The 14,718-nt window shown below is 34.1% G+C and overlaps 2 protein-coding genes across 5 annotated transcripts in view; both read right to left on the minus strand.

Annotated features, from left to right (window-relative positions):
* The window catches only part of LOC143237656 (neuron navigator 2-like), a 120,972-nt gene extending 110,184 nt beyond the window's left edge, over positions 1-10,788 (minus strand). For all 3 annotated transcript variants that reach the window (XM_076477147.1, XM_076477146.1, XM_076477148.1), the window contains exon 1: positions 9,630-10,788. In XM_076477147.1, the coding sequence (XP_076333262.1) occupies positions 9,630-10,642 (1,013 nt within the window). In that variant the 5' untranslated portion in view covers positions 10,643-10,788. The remainder of the gene's footprint in view (positions 1-9,629) is intronic.
* LOC143237657 (uncharacterized) overlaps positions 10,699-14,718 on the minus strand; it is a 46,123-nt gene continuing 42,103 nt past the window's right edge. For both annotated transcript variants that reach the window (XM_076477150.1, XM_076477151.1), the window contains exons 5-7: positions 13,794-13,981; positions 12,559-12,831; positions 10,699-11,267 (exon numbers count right to left, since the gene is read on the minus strand). In XM_076477150.1, the coding sequence (XP_076333265.1) occupies positions 10,699-11,267; positions 12,559-12,831; positions 13,794-13,981 (1,030 nt within the window). The remainder of the gene's footprint in view (positions 11,268-12,558; positions 12,832-13,793; positions 13,982-14,718) is intronic.

Below are 14,718 nucleotides of genomic sequence, written 5' to 3' on the forward strand. Positions count from 1 at the left end.
AGATATATTCGTAGGTACAAGATAATGTGTAGTTTTTAAAATAAATTTTGATTTCAAAAGCTTGGTGAAATTGTAAAGGTTAATATAACGTTAAGATAAAATTAAAAGATGGAAAGGTTATTGTTCTAAGAGAAAACTTGTGACGTTAAGTTTGTGTAATATTAGAACACTCACATAAACAACTTATTATGGTACAAATCTACTGAATAAACGTGCACTTCATATGTCTGGTTGACATATACTATGTATTTTTTATTTATTATATAAAAGTAATGTGCCTGAAAGTGTTGCTTTTCTGTGACATGTATATACATGTGTCTGATATTGATGCCAGATATACAGACGTATTTATTCTTAGTGGTTCAAACCTATTTCATATATTTGAAGTAGTATTTGTTGCCAATACAAGTATTTTACACTAAAGCCATCCGTTATTAAAATGCTTGCACTGCATTATTTGTTACTGTTACAAGTCTTCTATAACTTATACTGTCCATCTGATCAGATTTAGTTTGTTTGTTTTAGAATTTCGCGCAAAACTACACGAAGACTATCTGTTGTAGCCGTCCCTAATTTAGTAGTGTAAGACTAGAGGGAAGGCTAGTTATCACCACCCACCGCCAACTCTTGGGTTACTCTTTACCAACGAATAGTGGAATTGACCGTCACATTATAACTCCCCCACGGTCGAAAGAACGAGCATGTTTGGTGTGACGGGGATTCAAACCCGCGACCCTCAGATTACGAGTCGAACGCCTTAACCCACCTAGCCATGCCGGACCTCAGATTTAGTTAGTATATAAATGAACAACTTATCATTGGTGAAAGTTTATGTGTATATATATGTACTGTCTATTATTAATGAAAACCTGATAGATACAGAGGCTTAATCCTATTTTATATGAATGCTTTTCAAATATTAAGACAATGAAATGTTGTCACAGTGCAACCATCAGTATGTATATTTGGTTCGTAGGAAAGTACTGATCATTCAACTGTTTTATGCCGGTAAAGGAAAACATGTGGTTGGAAGAATTGTCACATGTGGGTGGAAGAATTGTCACATGTGATTGGAAGAATTGTCACATGTGATTGGAAGAATTGTCACATGTGATTGGAAGAATTGTCACATGTGGGTGGAAGAATTGTCACATGTGATTGGAAGAATTGTCACATGTGATTGGAAGAATTGTCACATGTGATTGGAAGAATTGAAAACATGTGGTTGGAAGAATTATCACATGTAGTTGGAAGAATTGTCACATGTGGTTGGAAGAATTGAAAACATGTGGTTGGAAGAATTGTCACATCCATACATCAAGAAAATTAAACGATGTCAAGCCAAGTGAAATAACATTTTAAGATCTGTATGAAACGGCAATGTGCTACAAGGTCACAGACCAAACCATCATGAAACAATATCCTTATCCACAGTTGTAGCTGCAAAATCATAATAATCATCCATCCCATCCCCTAAAAGGCTATTGTGATGAAACTGACATCTCCTGTCATCGTTACCTGTATTTCAGACTTTTTGTTCGAAATTAGACAAAATAAACGTAACGGTCTCTAATTCTGAATGTTTGAAACAGCTATTTGTGAGAAAATAGATTTATTTCTGCACAATGTTTTATCTTTAACAATGAGACATGGTCATTACAATATTTCAAGTAGTTGTTTCAAAACTTCTAATTGTTCGTACATTATGTAAACGCTTCTTAAAAATCAAGTGCATTAGGTTTTTACTGACAGACTATAGAATATACATCTAGTAAAAAAAGTCCATCGCCAACTTTCGAACTACTTTTGCCTGACCGAAAATCAGGATTTTACTGCCACTATTATAAGTGTATCGTGGCTCCACAGTGCGAAGTATGTTTTCGGTACTACAGGAGTAGAACAACGAAACTTCCGAACCGCTGGTATGGGTATTAAAACTTTTATTGATAAGCAGAGAACAATAAATGTCTTAATACCCTTACCAACTGTTATGAGATACATTTTTATTTCAAGTGGGTTTCTCGTCATCAAGAAAAACTTTTGAACCACAATCCGAGCATATTATCTGAGGACCGTTAGCAAGATAAAAAAGGAGGAATTTGGAGTTAACTTGGAGTTAGCTTCCTGACAAATCTCTGATTTATATATTCACGATAAAGGTCACAATGAACATTATTTGAAAACATGTTTGTTTAAAAGAATTTAATGCTTTGTATTTAGTTACACGTGGTCTTGAAAGTCAACGTCAATGTACATTTGACTCCTGTGGAAAGTCGTCTGTCATAGACCGAATCATATTTTGCAGAAGTTAGTTATACAATGAAAATGGAAGAGTCTAGTAGCCATGAATTAATGGCTATTAGCTTCAGTATGATCAATAATAACGTAAGTAAATTCCAAGGATAGCAAAGGAGAATTGCTCTTACGAAGCGTGATTACTTAACTATGTTACACTTGTGTTGCGTGTTAGTAATATAGATCTATACATACGTATAATAGCTATTATTGTTTATTAATGCCTACAAGGAACCTGTTCTACTTGTTATTAGTACAAGTATATTCAACATAAGTGTACTACTTGTTATTAGTAAATGTCTACTCTATACACGCACCTACTTTAACTCGTTGAGATATATTAACACTCCTACGAAAATTGGGGCCTAATAGGCCCCAGAGCAACTTGAAAGGTTATTAATATTAGGCTAATAATTTTGTATTTAAATGATATTGCCATTAACTGACCCTATCCCTTTATATTTTAAGGAGCAATAATATTTTGACTTTTCAGACATTTGCGAAATAATATTTAAAAATCGTTTTTAAAACATCCACTAAGGGTATTTTGGGGCCTATTAGGCCCCAGATCAAAAAACATAAAAATGACTTTATTTATTTCCTAAATAATTCTAGAACAGGCCTGGGCAACCGAAAAAAGCAAATTATAGTAAAAATATATTAATCTTATAACTTCTTTTCAAAAGATGGATATTTAGGATAATAACTCTACTCCAACAATAATTTTAGACGGTCCTGATTATTGCCTAGTTTGCCCACGCCTGTCCTAGAACATTCTAGAAACTTTACAGAAGTATTTAGAATAATCTAGAATATTCTTGAAGCTTCAAAAATGATATCTCTTGATGAAGCTGTACATTTACTGACAAAACCATCCGACGATGAAAGTGAACATGATAATGTCGAAGACTACTCTGAAAGTTGTGAGGATGATCCTTCTGAAGCCGAACATGATGAACAAATCGCGCCGTACCCTTCTGAAAGTGAAGAAAGTAATCAAGAAGATCTTACTACGATGCCAGTGAACGAACTTTTGTCCAAAGATAAGAATTTTCGTTATTCAACAACACCTTCAAGAATCAACAGGAGAACCGCAGCTCTCAATATATTCAATGGGAACCCAGGCATTACAAGGCAAGCTGCTCCAAGAGTCTCTACACCATTTGAAACATTCAAAATTTTCATTTCTGATAATATGATGGAACAGATCATTCACTCAACAAACACCGTTATGAAAGAACCAATTTTGGAAGAAGACCTCTGGAAATGGATCGCAGCTAATCTTTTCCTTGGAATAAGCAAATCCAAAAATGCATCGATAGACGAAATGTTTTCAACCGAATTCGGTTTGCCATTTTTGCGAAAACTGATTACACAAGACAAATTCAAAAAAATGTGATCAAAAATCAGATTTGACATCCACTCTCAAAGAAATAGAGAAATCAAAGATGCCGCCATCTCTGGAGTCTGGAAATTTTTCATTGAAAATTGCAAAAACAGTTACAACCCAAGCGAATACCTGACAGTGGATGAACAACTATGTAACTTTAAAGGAAGAGTTGGCTTCAGAACATACATTCCGACAAAGCCAGGCAAATATGGAATAAAGATTTGGTGCCTAACAGATGCAAAGACAAGTTACCTCCTCAACGCTCAAATTTATAATGGAAAGGTTGGAAATACGACAGAAACAAATCAAGGAGAAAGAATAGTCAGAGAACTGAGTCAGCCATTTCTTGGAAAAGGAAGGACAATAACGACAGATAATTTCTTCACAACAATGACACTTGCCAAGTACCTACGAACAAAAAGAACAGGACTTGTTGGAACCATACGGAAATCAAGAACCTTCCTGCCTCCTGAAATAAATGCAAAATCTAGAGAGTTATCACCAAAGTTTTTCTACCATGACGACATCACTCTTCTCAGGCACTCAGACAAACCAGGAAAATATGTGCTACTACTGAGTTCTCAGCATCAGTCTGGTGAAGTAGAAAAGAATGGAAAGCCCGAAATCGTCAATCTTTACAATGTAACGAAGGCAGGTGTCGACACTCTCGATCAACTGGTGAGATATTATACAACAAAGAGGCGATCAAAGCGCTGGTCAGTGTGCATATTCTATAACATTCTAGATCTTGCTGCGTACAATGCTTTCGTTCTATACTCGACAAAACATCCAGAATTTCTTCGTCAACATAAATCAAGAGCCAGAAGAGAATTTATACGGCAATTGGTGCTTGAAATCAAAGAAATTTACTGCAAAGATAATGACAAAACAACCTCATGTGAACCGCCTGCAAAGAGGGCAAAAAGAGGACGATGCCATTTGTTCGGCAGATCAAAAGATAGACAGTCGAAAATTGTTTGCTCAAATTGTAAAAAAAATGTTTGTCAGAGCCATTCTAAAGTTGTTTGTAATGAATGTTGCTAAATCACTGTATTTCTATTGGAAAAATATATGGGGCCTGATAGGCCCCAAAATCACTTTAGTAGATGTAAATATTTTTTTCGTAGGAGTGTTAAACAAGTAGCGATATTTCACGAAAACTATTGGAAAAGAAAACCAAGGAACCTTATATAGTGGCGTAAATAACCTGTTGTCTGTCCTCTACCAAGAAAATTACAGTTATTTTAACCTGGTACTTGGAATTGACTATTATGTTATTTGCTGAGTTGTTAAGTCGTGAAACAGACAATTATCCAATACATAATATCCATAAAATAATAGTTGCCTTTGCATAAAATTAGTTTAATCGACCTTGGAATATTGTTTACTTTGGGCAAAAAGATATTTGACGTAAAAGAAAAATAAAACTAGAATCCTCTGGAGAGGGGTACACCTTCCCTTTAAATTAGAGTTTTAAATTACTCGCAAACAAGTAACTGCGACCCCTGTAAATTAGTATACAAAGGCCCTTATATGTAAACTTTTGTCGTTACTTCCTCTCACAAGAACTATGAAAGGATTCACAGTCCACTACTTTAACTGCAGACTTTTTTCGTCACTTCCTCTCACAATAACTATCATAGGATTCATAGTCCTCTACTTTAACTGCAGACTTTTGTCGTTACTTCCTCTCACAAGAACTATGAAAGAATTCACAGTCCACTACTTTAACTGCAGACTTTTGTCGTTATTTCCTCTCACAAGAACTATGAAAGGATTCACAGTCCACTACTTTAACTACAGACTTTTGTCGTTACTTCCTCTCAAAAGAACTATGAAAGAATTCACAGTCCACTACTTTAACTGCAGACTTTTGTCGTTACTTCCTCTCACAAGAACTATAAAAGGATTCACAGTCCACTACTTTAACTTCAGAGCCACGCCTAGCCCATTTTCAAACTTTATGAAGATTTAGTGATTTTATAGTCACTAAGAATTAATATCTTGATCAAATTTGTTTTAAACTGTAGTACAAAGAAACTGTCAGCATTAAAATACTGACCAGAAATGTTATATACTTCACAACAAAACTTGCCATTATTATGTGCATTAATGTATCAAGAAATATAAGTTTATATTTAATGTGAATTTTGTACTGCTGCTAGCAAGTAAGTTACTTCATAAACTGAACAATATGCTCTGAGTTAATAAAGATGGCAAGAGTACAATCGCAATTTCCCCGATAAGAAACAGGTTTAAAACTCAAAGGAATATATTTCAACCACCGTTTTTCATAATAGTAAATGAATAAACTGAGGAGTAGTAGCAGTAACCTCAATCCTCGCTACCATCAGCGGCATAGCGAATCACAGAATTGCTCCGAGTTTATTTGTTGTGCTTTTTTAGGTGCAGACTTTTAGCTCACATCTCCATAATATCTTCACTGATTTAAGATATAATTACAGTTTTGAACTCAGAAGGTCAAACCCTTTCGATTGATGTATTTGACCACGCCCAAGATTTCACAGATTAGTTTACTCTTATCCTGCCTAATATAATTTCAATTTGATGGTAGGTTGATAGAAATCCTTATGAGTAACAAAATCGAATCGGGTATACGCTACCCCCCACACTTGGTATTCCTGGAGCACAAAAATTATAGCTAATAAAAATAAAGATGGTGTATCATAGTTTAATATACCATAATCCTGCTTAAAAATATTTCAAGTTCCGCGGCTGTTGAATATTTTCTCTTGTTTTAAATAAAGAATATTATTTGTTGGAAAACTTCGACAATTTCTGGAAAACAAATTTAAACCTTCTTATGTTATACGTGTGATATAAGAAGATATCTACTGTTAGCGGCGAGATGTCTTTCATTCTCCAGATAATATCACGTACAGGCGGTAAGTCTTCGGATTTACAACGCTAAAATCAGGGATTCGATTCCCCTCGGCGGACTCAGCAGATATCCCAATGTGACTTTGCTACAAGAAAACACTTAATTCATGGTTATATACACATATGCTGAAAACTATATGCCTAACAGAACGTACTTTTTATCTATAAAACATAACCAAATGATAAACTGATGAGTTATATTGTAATGCTTTTGCAATAGTAACGAAATTCAAGTTTTAATATCATCAAATGATTCTCAAATTAGACTTTTTGTTTCAAATTTGTTCGAACAGTTGTTCAGAAGATAAAAAAATAGGCCCAGATTTAAGTCTCGAAAGAATAACAATGTTTAAAGTATGTGTTAAAATTTTCTTTTTTTTTGTTTCATTCAAAACATCATCAGAAAACTTGAATAATTATTACGGTAATCAAAAAACTTTTGATAATCTTCTCAGTTTTGTTAGTATTCCATTCTTTTGCACACATGACAAATTTTATCAGATATATATTACATAAATAGCTAATTTTTTAACCTTGTTTAAACTACGTTTTGATGTTCACACGTAGTTAACACTTTTGTTATATTTCGAAATGCAATTTTTTAATGTATTAATACTGTTTATTTTCTTAGAAGTTACCTTCAGAAATTTTGAAATTAATCTTATTAGGTGCAGTATTATTTTTACAATCATTCAAACAGTGGTGATGTAATCGATTATTATAATATTTCAAATGTAATTTTTTTTCCTAAATTGTGGTAAAACAAGTTTATCATTATGGCGGTAGTAAATCTGTATACAGAATGAAGAGTCTCATCAGAATTAGAAATAATATAATTAAGTGAATAATATAGCATTCAAGGTTTTGGTTTAGTTTATCTTAACGCAAAGTTATACAGTACGCCATTTCGCTCTATCCTCCGAAGAGAATTGAACCTGAGTTTTTAGTGTTGTAACTCTGCATTGAGCCACACTAAAAGCAGTATGTTTTAAACTATTGAGTAATGTATGTATGATACTGTTAAAGATTTCATTTGTTTATTTAAGAATTTAGCTTTTCTGTATTTTCAGTTTTCTATTGTTAACCATGTACACTTGTGAAAGATTAAAAAGAGAACACAGACCTAGTTAAACGGTATTAGGATAAATGAACATATAGAAGGTAGATACAAACGTAGTAAAACACAAGCAAAATCATACAAAAAATAAGATCAATATTTTTGGTTGATAAGTTCTCAATTAACACTTTTATAAACACAATTAGCATAAAGCAGCTATGCTCCAAGGTGGGGTTGAAAAGGCCCATTCATGTTTCACAGAGAACTCGCTGCACAGAATCCCCCCTCACAATTTACTTCCATAGTTACCTCCAAGGAGGGGTCGTATCTGATAAAAAAATTAGTTAAGACATTCACCCATAATGCCTGAATACATGTACTAAACATGGTTCTCCTAGCTATGACTTAATTTGAGGTTGAAGTAATTTTAATCTAATGTCCAATCCTGGGAATTTTGGTTTGGTTTCTGACAGTTAAAAGAGATGCAAAGAGTATTGTTACGAAATTATTTTGTAAATAATATACATATCTAAAGGCTAGCTTGTGAGAAGGGGTATAAATGTAGTTTCAAGAATGATGCCTCAGTGATCTCGAAGGGGGGAGGATTCCCCACTGGCATGTCTGTCAAAAGTGTAATCTTGTTCCAGAACTCTGGGAGGATGCTTAAGGGAAGTGTAAATTGGCAAATTACATAAAAAACTACGATCTGAATTATTATAAGGAATGCGTGACCATTTTTTTGGAAGGCATTTGTTTAAGCTTCACGTAAACACTTATTACAGCAAATTTATTATTAACACTTTATATGTCCAACAAGGGTTGCAAACAACCTAGAATTAAACAGTTCAGCTAGAGAGCATGAAACCTTTTCGTTCTTTCTATTCTGTTGTTAGCAACTTCACTAGATTTTATATAATACACTAATAAATCATGCAAGTACGAAAACATTTCTTCGTTCGTATATAAATTGAGGCTTAGCTAATTATATTGTGTGTCGTAGCTTTAGACATCAAACTTAGCCAAGAATTAACAGATAGTTAATTAAAAACATAGTGTATCTTATCATATTGTGCAATTTATTTACGTGTATTAATGCCATTATTTACGCCCCGGTAGTACAGCGGTATGTCTACGCATTTACAACCCTAAAATCAGGGGTTCAATTCTTCTCGGTGGGCTCAGCCGATAGTCCGATGTGGCTTTGCTGTAAGAAAACGCATACCCACACACGCTATTATTTATAGGAAATGTAGTGAGAAACGATAGAATATTATTTTAGATAAAAAATGTCATAAACTTTCTCTAAATCACATAGTGATCTTATTAGTAGTTTAATAAAATTTTCCTTATTAAATATATCCAAGTTGAATGTAACTAGAATTTCTAGATGAAGTAAAATGTACAAATTATTAAAATTATTTTGATCAGCTAATCACAAAACACATCAAGATGAGTAATGTTTACCGATTTATTTTTAAACGTTATAATCTACTTTCATTTGTTAATTGTTTCTCTATACTCTAATACACTTACGTTTATCAATACTTGCTCACATTCAAGTTTGGTTTTTGAATTTAGCGCAAAGCTACACGAGGGCTATCTTCGCTATCCGTCCCTAATTTTGCAGTGTAAGACTAGAGGGAAGGCAGCTAGTCATCACCACTCACCACCAACTCTTGGGCTACTCTTTTAGCAACGAATAGTGGGATTGACCGAAACATTATAACGTCCTCACGGCTGAAAAGGCGAGCATGTTTGGTGTGAGGGGGATTCGAGCCCGCGACTCTCGGATTACGAGTCGAACGACTTAACCACCTGGGCATGCCGGGTCCTCACATTCAACAACAGTGTGAAGTACTTTTGTTACCATGTTCACAGCAATCTAATTAAAAAACGTTGAGAATGATATACAAGAAAAAGTAAATATTTTACTACCAATAACATGAATTTTTTTTCCAATTAAGTAATACGATTTTTCTTTCTTACCTGTTATCTTGAAGATCGCTGCTAATTTCATGAGGGATATGACCTGAAAATACGCCACCTTGTTTCTTATTCGAATCTTTTCGTGAATACAAAAAAGCACTATTTTCACTCATGTATCCACTAGCAAAATCATCAACTTTGCAAACAAGTCCTGATTTAAGGGCATCTCCTTCATTTATGTATCCTGCCACGACATCAGCAGAATTAACATTGGAACAATAATTTACATTTAAAACACTTTTCATAGAGGAAAAGGTTCGTTTCCTATCGAATATCCTAGAAAAGTAATCTGAAGTTAGAACGCGACTCGAAACTCCTAATCGTCTTCTTCCATAGCCACTCATATTTGACAAAAAACGAAGACTCGGGGATTCGGCTTTGTTAGCAAAATAACGAGTGGAAGACAGTGATTCCAAGTTCTGAACATAACCAGAAAAGGAAGCACGTGTAATAGGTTGCATAGGTTTGATATCCTCCATTCTGTCAGTAAATTCTTCATGTAGTATGTCATCGCTGTCCCAGTCAGAACCATGAACTTCATGAAAAGCATCTTTGTTTGTGGAACGTTTATTCTGTGTCTCATCCATCTTTTGTGCATTAGCAATGACATCAGATTTTATAGTATTTAATTCTTGCAAATCTGAGCTGATATATAAAATATTTGATTTTTGATTATCATGTTCTTGGAACTTCCCATTATGTTGCCCTAACTGAAAAGAAAGGAGAGACGCAGTTGAGGTTTCAGATCTTCCGTCTTCTGGGTGCTTTTGATGATATGCCAATTTCTCTTTTTTAGCAATACTTGTGTTCATAATTGGGGAAACTTTGGCTATACTAATGGTCCCTTGGTAACCTTCTCTGGTTCTTTCCGATATGGATGAAACCGTACCGATATCACTAGGTTGTCTTGATTTACTTTCTCGCATACTTTCCAAGGTTTGTGGGTTGATTTCAACTGCGACATGAACTTCTTTTCTGGACAGTTGCACTGATGTGCGATCTTCCTGGGTCATAACAGGCCTAACAGTTAGCACCTCCCCTCCAGTATTACTGACATCATATTTACTGTCTAAAGTTGCATCATTGGTTGGGCAGTTGCCTTTTTTGATGATTTTGAAGTTCCCTTTACTGCTGCTGTTGGTTTAGGAATGCCAGTACCACTATGTTTAGGAATGCCAGTACCACCATGTTTAGGAACGCCAGTACTACCATTTTTCGATGTGTTCACTTGACGATCACAAGAACCCGAGTCGCTATTCTTTTGATCTACTGACCTACTGTAATTATACAATGAACCACTATCAGTTACAGAACCTACATTTTCAGAACTGGCCATCACGTTTTTAACACTTCGTTCATTTTTGGGAATAAGATTTGAACTATCCAATTGACGAATAGGGTTAACACGTACGGTGCTTTTGTGGGAAAAGATTTGTTCGTTGTAGGGCTGCAGTCTTTGTTTTGGAACTTCTATTTGCGCGTCTCCCTCTGGTTCATTACATTCTTCGTCTCTTGTCTTAGGTGTTGGAAGTGAACCATGGCTTGTACTACCTCCGTGACGTGGAAAGGTGTTCGATTTTTCAGATTCGTTCCTACTACTTTTCACTTTACTTAATCGAGAAGAATCGATGTCTTTTCCTTTAAAGTTGTAAAATCATAATGTATTATTATCACTTGAAATTTATCAATTTATGAGAAAAGCTTACTTGAGTACCAAGACAGCACTACAAGTATAAATTAAACTACGTTATATTTGAAGAAATATTTTGATTTAAATTCTAATGTTATTAAAACAACTCGCCAAAAAAGAATCACAATTGTGAAATAAATAGTAGTTTAAGAATTACATTACTTAAGTTATTGAACTGTAACATTTGATACCACTGGAAAAAAATTACTTTAACAGAAAAACAAAATTAGACATTGAAAATTTAGTTTTCTCTCAATTTTAAATAAAATCAAATGAATGGTAAAACCACTTTGAAAAATCAGAAAAGGTGAGAGGAACAGTGTACAAAGTATAAGATGAGACTGAAAATTTCAACTTTAACCTGACAGTAACTCGTTTTTACACTCAATAAAAGTTGGAGACGGCTTGAAAGGGTAATGAAGAAAACCTTGTTTAAATGTAATCAAGTGCAAGTGATTAATACTGTTTCTCCTTCTCTAAATTTACAACAAAACATTTCATTAATATATTTTTCTGAAAGTTAGTTTTTTGCTGGAGAAAAAGGTGATACTTCATCATTTTGAGAATATCTTGGTTATTAAGTGGGTGGCTTATATGTCTCTTAGTGACAAGCAAGTAATATCACAAAACAAATTATTTGAACTTACTTGTATAAAAGTACAAGGAAACAATAATAACATACGTAGTCCAATTAGATCATGAGAAAGACTGTAGTTACCTGTTCTATCTTTTACAGAATTAATACATAAAGCTACCCTAACGAGCATAAAATATATGTGCTCTATTGCAAGGTCGAAAGGCCCCAATATGTTATTTTTATATCTATACGAACAGGAATCCAGACCGAAAAACCGTTAGGAAACAATCTCGTGGTGCTTGAGCACGTGCAAAGTTTGATTTTGCTGGCCTATGAAGAAAGTTCAAAGATGGCGGCGCGAGCATTTCGTGAGGGGGGACATGAACACAAAATCCTATGACAACTTCGGATTCAATGACCTACTTCCAGACATTTATTATGTATAGGTATTCTTTTGGTCGCAATTTTAAGTCCCCTTTATACCCCAAAATAAATAAAAGTAGAGAAGATACGTGGTATAGATAATTACTAACCCCTGGATACCCTGATCATGCCTAAGTGTGGTCCTAGTTGCTTAGAAACTGTAGGAAGAGTTCGCGGACAAATTAACAAAGATAAAACGTGAAATAAAATACAGTATTAATGTTTTTGGTTTTACTCACTTCCTGCTGAAGCTGGTTTTGAACTAATCTGTCTAATTAAACTCGAGTTCTTGCTACCAAGTGACTTCTTGTTTAAACTCTTTGTTATGACATCAGACAAGTTAGCAGATCCTTGCATCGACATATGGGATAAACTACCTAGAATATTGGACTTTGCTGCATCAGTGAATAAATTTGACCTGTCCATCGAAGAACTGACTTTTAGGTCACCAGCCACGCTTCTTGTAAAGTTACTGCTCGTCGAATTAAAACCATTAATTAAAACGTTACCTACTGAGCAAGAAAAAAGAGAGAACATCTTCAAATTGGCATTTGTTAAAAATGTTTAAGTCAGTGCTTCTCAAGTGGGTGAATGGTTCACCCAAGGTTTAATGAGATCAGATTAGAGTGAATGAGAATGATGGGGTAAATGGCAGGATAAATGTGCATTATCAATTACACAACAAATACAATATCAAAAAAATCACTAGTTATCCTTATTTATTCTAGTTGCAGTTATGATAAATACATTTATTTTATGTTTTCTCCATTCTAGCTGTAGTTTGTGATATGAGATATGAGACAGTTGATTTTAATTTAGTACATTTTTGTCTTTTTTCAAATTGGGGTGGGTGAGCTGTTGTAAAAACTTATAGAGGTGAATGATACTGGAACAGTTTAAAAAGCACAGTTTTAAGTTACAGACAAAGGAAAATATGGTCAGATAAAGATTTTAAACGAAATTTAACGCAATTTGAAATTGTTTTGTAAAATGTTGTACATATTTCTCATTTAGGGTACAATGGACTTTAAAAGAAGCAGTTACAAACACAAAGTTAATAAAAAAATCCTCTTTGGTTTCTGTCTTGTAATTATTAACAACTGAATAAAAGGAACCGAAAAGTAAGATATGTTCTAACTGTGATTTTCTTATAGCAAAGCCACATCGAGCTATCTGCTGATGCCCACCGAAAGGAATCAAACCCCTGATTTTAGCGTTGTAAATTCTTAGACTTACCGCTGTACCGCGGAGGGGCATGTTCTAATTAAAATATCCTTATCACATCCTAAAAATGACACATATTGAAAAATAATATTTCAGAACGTGACTGTAAGTATTACAAAGGTATTTGCTTTCCCAATAGATAAGTGGCAAGTTTGATGGGTCAAACCGCTAAAAACCAAGTTTCGATACCTGTGGTGAGTACATCATGGATAGCCCAGTTTGTGGTTTTGTACTTAACAGTAGTGCTCACCCTTTTCTCTTTGTTTTTCTTTCGAATAAATCTGCTTAGACTTTTCTAATAATGAGTTATTCTTTACAGTTCCATTTTTATTCCCTTCGGTACTCGAACTCCTCGTTCGTAAGTTACGCAACTCAACTTCACGACTTGATTTGACCGGACAGTGGAACGATGATGAAGCAGATGTTACAGAGGAAGGTCTTAAAAAAGTAAAACGGATACCTTTTATAAATCTAAAATAAATAAATAAAAAACACAAAAAATACTAAAGTTTTTTTGAGGAAAGTATATGTTTGTGAAGATTTTAAATGGCATGGAACTTTCGGTAGATGCGTGGTTTAAAAAAAAACTGAAAGATTATAAATTATACATCGTTTGTCAGTTTTTAATACAGTTACCTGACTCTAAATGTTTGAAGATTGTCAGAGGATAAACAATCCATCATCTGTATTATATTTAGAGTAAGAAGGTCTAATAACCTATTGACAAAACTGTACATGTTATGCGTTCATCATTTAAGTTAAATATATTTTTCTCTTTGTAACTGTCCTAATAATTTTGCAAAATCAACAATATAAACGCTAGTTATGCCTTTGGAAATTTCGAACTTTTCCTAATGTTTCGTTTATTCGTCATGATTATTTCAACCTCCATTAAAATAAGATATATTCCTATTAATTCCTCCCCCCCACTGGATTCAGGGTTTGATAGCTGCTGTAGCTTCACACTCAAAACCAAACAAACCTATAAGTTTTGAAAAGTTACAGAACTTGAAATAATACTTAGGTTTAGCTATTTATATTTTAGTTGTTCAGTAAATTTTGGTCAAAAATTATTGTTACAGTGGATGGTATACAGTAATTCTGCATCCTCGTACGGTATTCTGAACGTATAACCTGTTGTTAACTAAACCTAACGTATAGATGGCCTTAACGCT

The sequence above is a fragment of the Tachypleus tridentatus genome, chromosome 13, assembly GCF_004210375.1.
Source record: "Tachypleus tridentatus isolate NWPU-2018 chromosome 13, ASM421037v1, whole genome shotgun sequence".
In the NCBI taxonomy this organism is placed as follows: Eukaryota; Metazoa; Arthropoda; class Merostomata; order Xiphosura; family Limulidae; genus Tachypleus; species Tachypleus tridentatus.